Source organism: Nestor notabilis, unplaced genomic scaffold (assembly GCF_000696875.1).
Source record: "Nestor notabilis isolate BGI_N333 unplaced genomic scaffold, ASM69687v1 scaffold26047, whole genome shotgun sequence".
NCBI lineage: Eukaryota > Metazoa > Chordata > Aves > Psittaciformes > Psittacidae > Nestor > Nestor notabilis.
Genome location: NW_009938175.1, coordinates 7,676 through 7,929, shown reverse-complemented (window position 1 = coordinate 7,929; position 254 = coordinate 7,676). Strand labels below are relative to the sequence as shown.

Genomic DNA, 254 nt, shown 5'->3' with positions numbered 1-254 from the left:
GCTCCCCTGCCCCTTAGCAGGGTGGGAATGGGGTCCCCCAGGGCTTGGAAGTGGGGTGGATGTGGGGTCCCAGTCCCCTATAGTGGTCATGGGCTCAGTCTGTGTCCCATCCACAGTGCTCAGCTCGTCCCCAGGATGTGGTGGCCCACGCTGCTGGCCCTGCTGGTCCCTGTGGTGGCCCAGTTGCACCCCGAGCGGGAGCTGGACACCCAGTGGGACCTATGGAAGGAAACCTACCGCAAGCAGTACAACGG

General features: G+C 64.6%; 1 protein-coding gene across 1 annotated transcript in view; it reads left to right on the top strand.

Moving 5' to 3' along the window:
- The first annotated feature begins 135 nt into the window (after nt 1-135).
- Nucleotides 136-254, top strand: part of CTSK (cathepsin K) — a 1,616-nt gene continuing 1,497 nt past the window's right edge. Inside the window, exon 1 of the mRNA XM_010019207.1 lies at nt 136-252. Coding sequence (XP_010017509.1) covers nt 136-252 — 117 coding nt within the window. The remainder of the gene's footprint in view (nt 253-254) is intronic.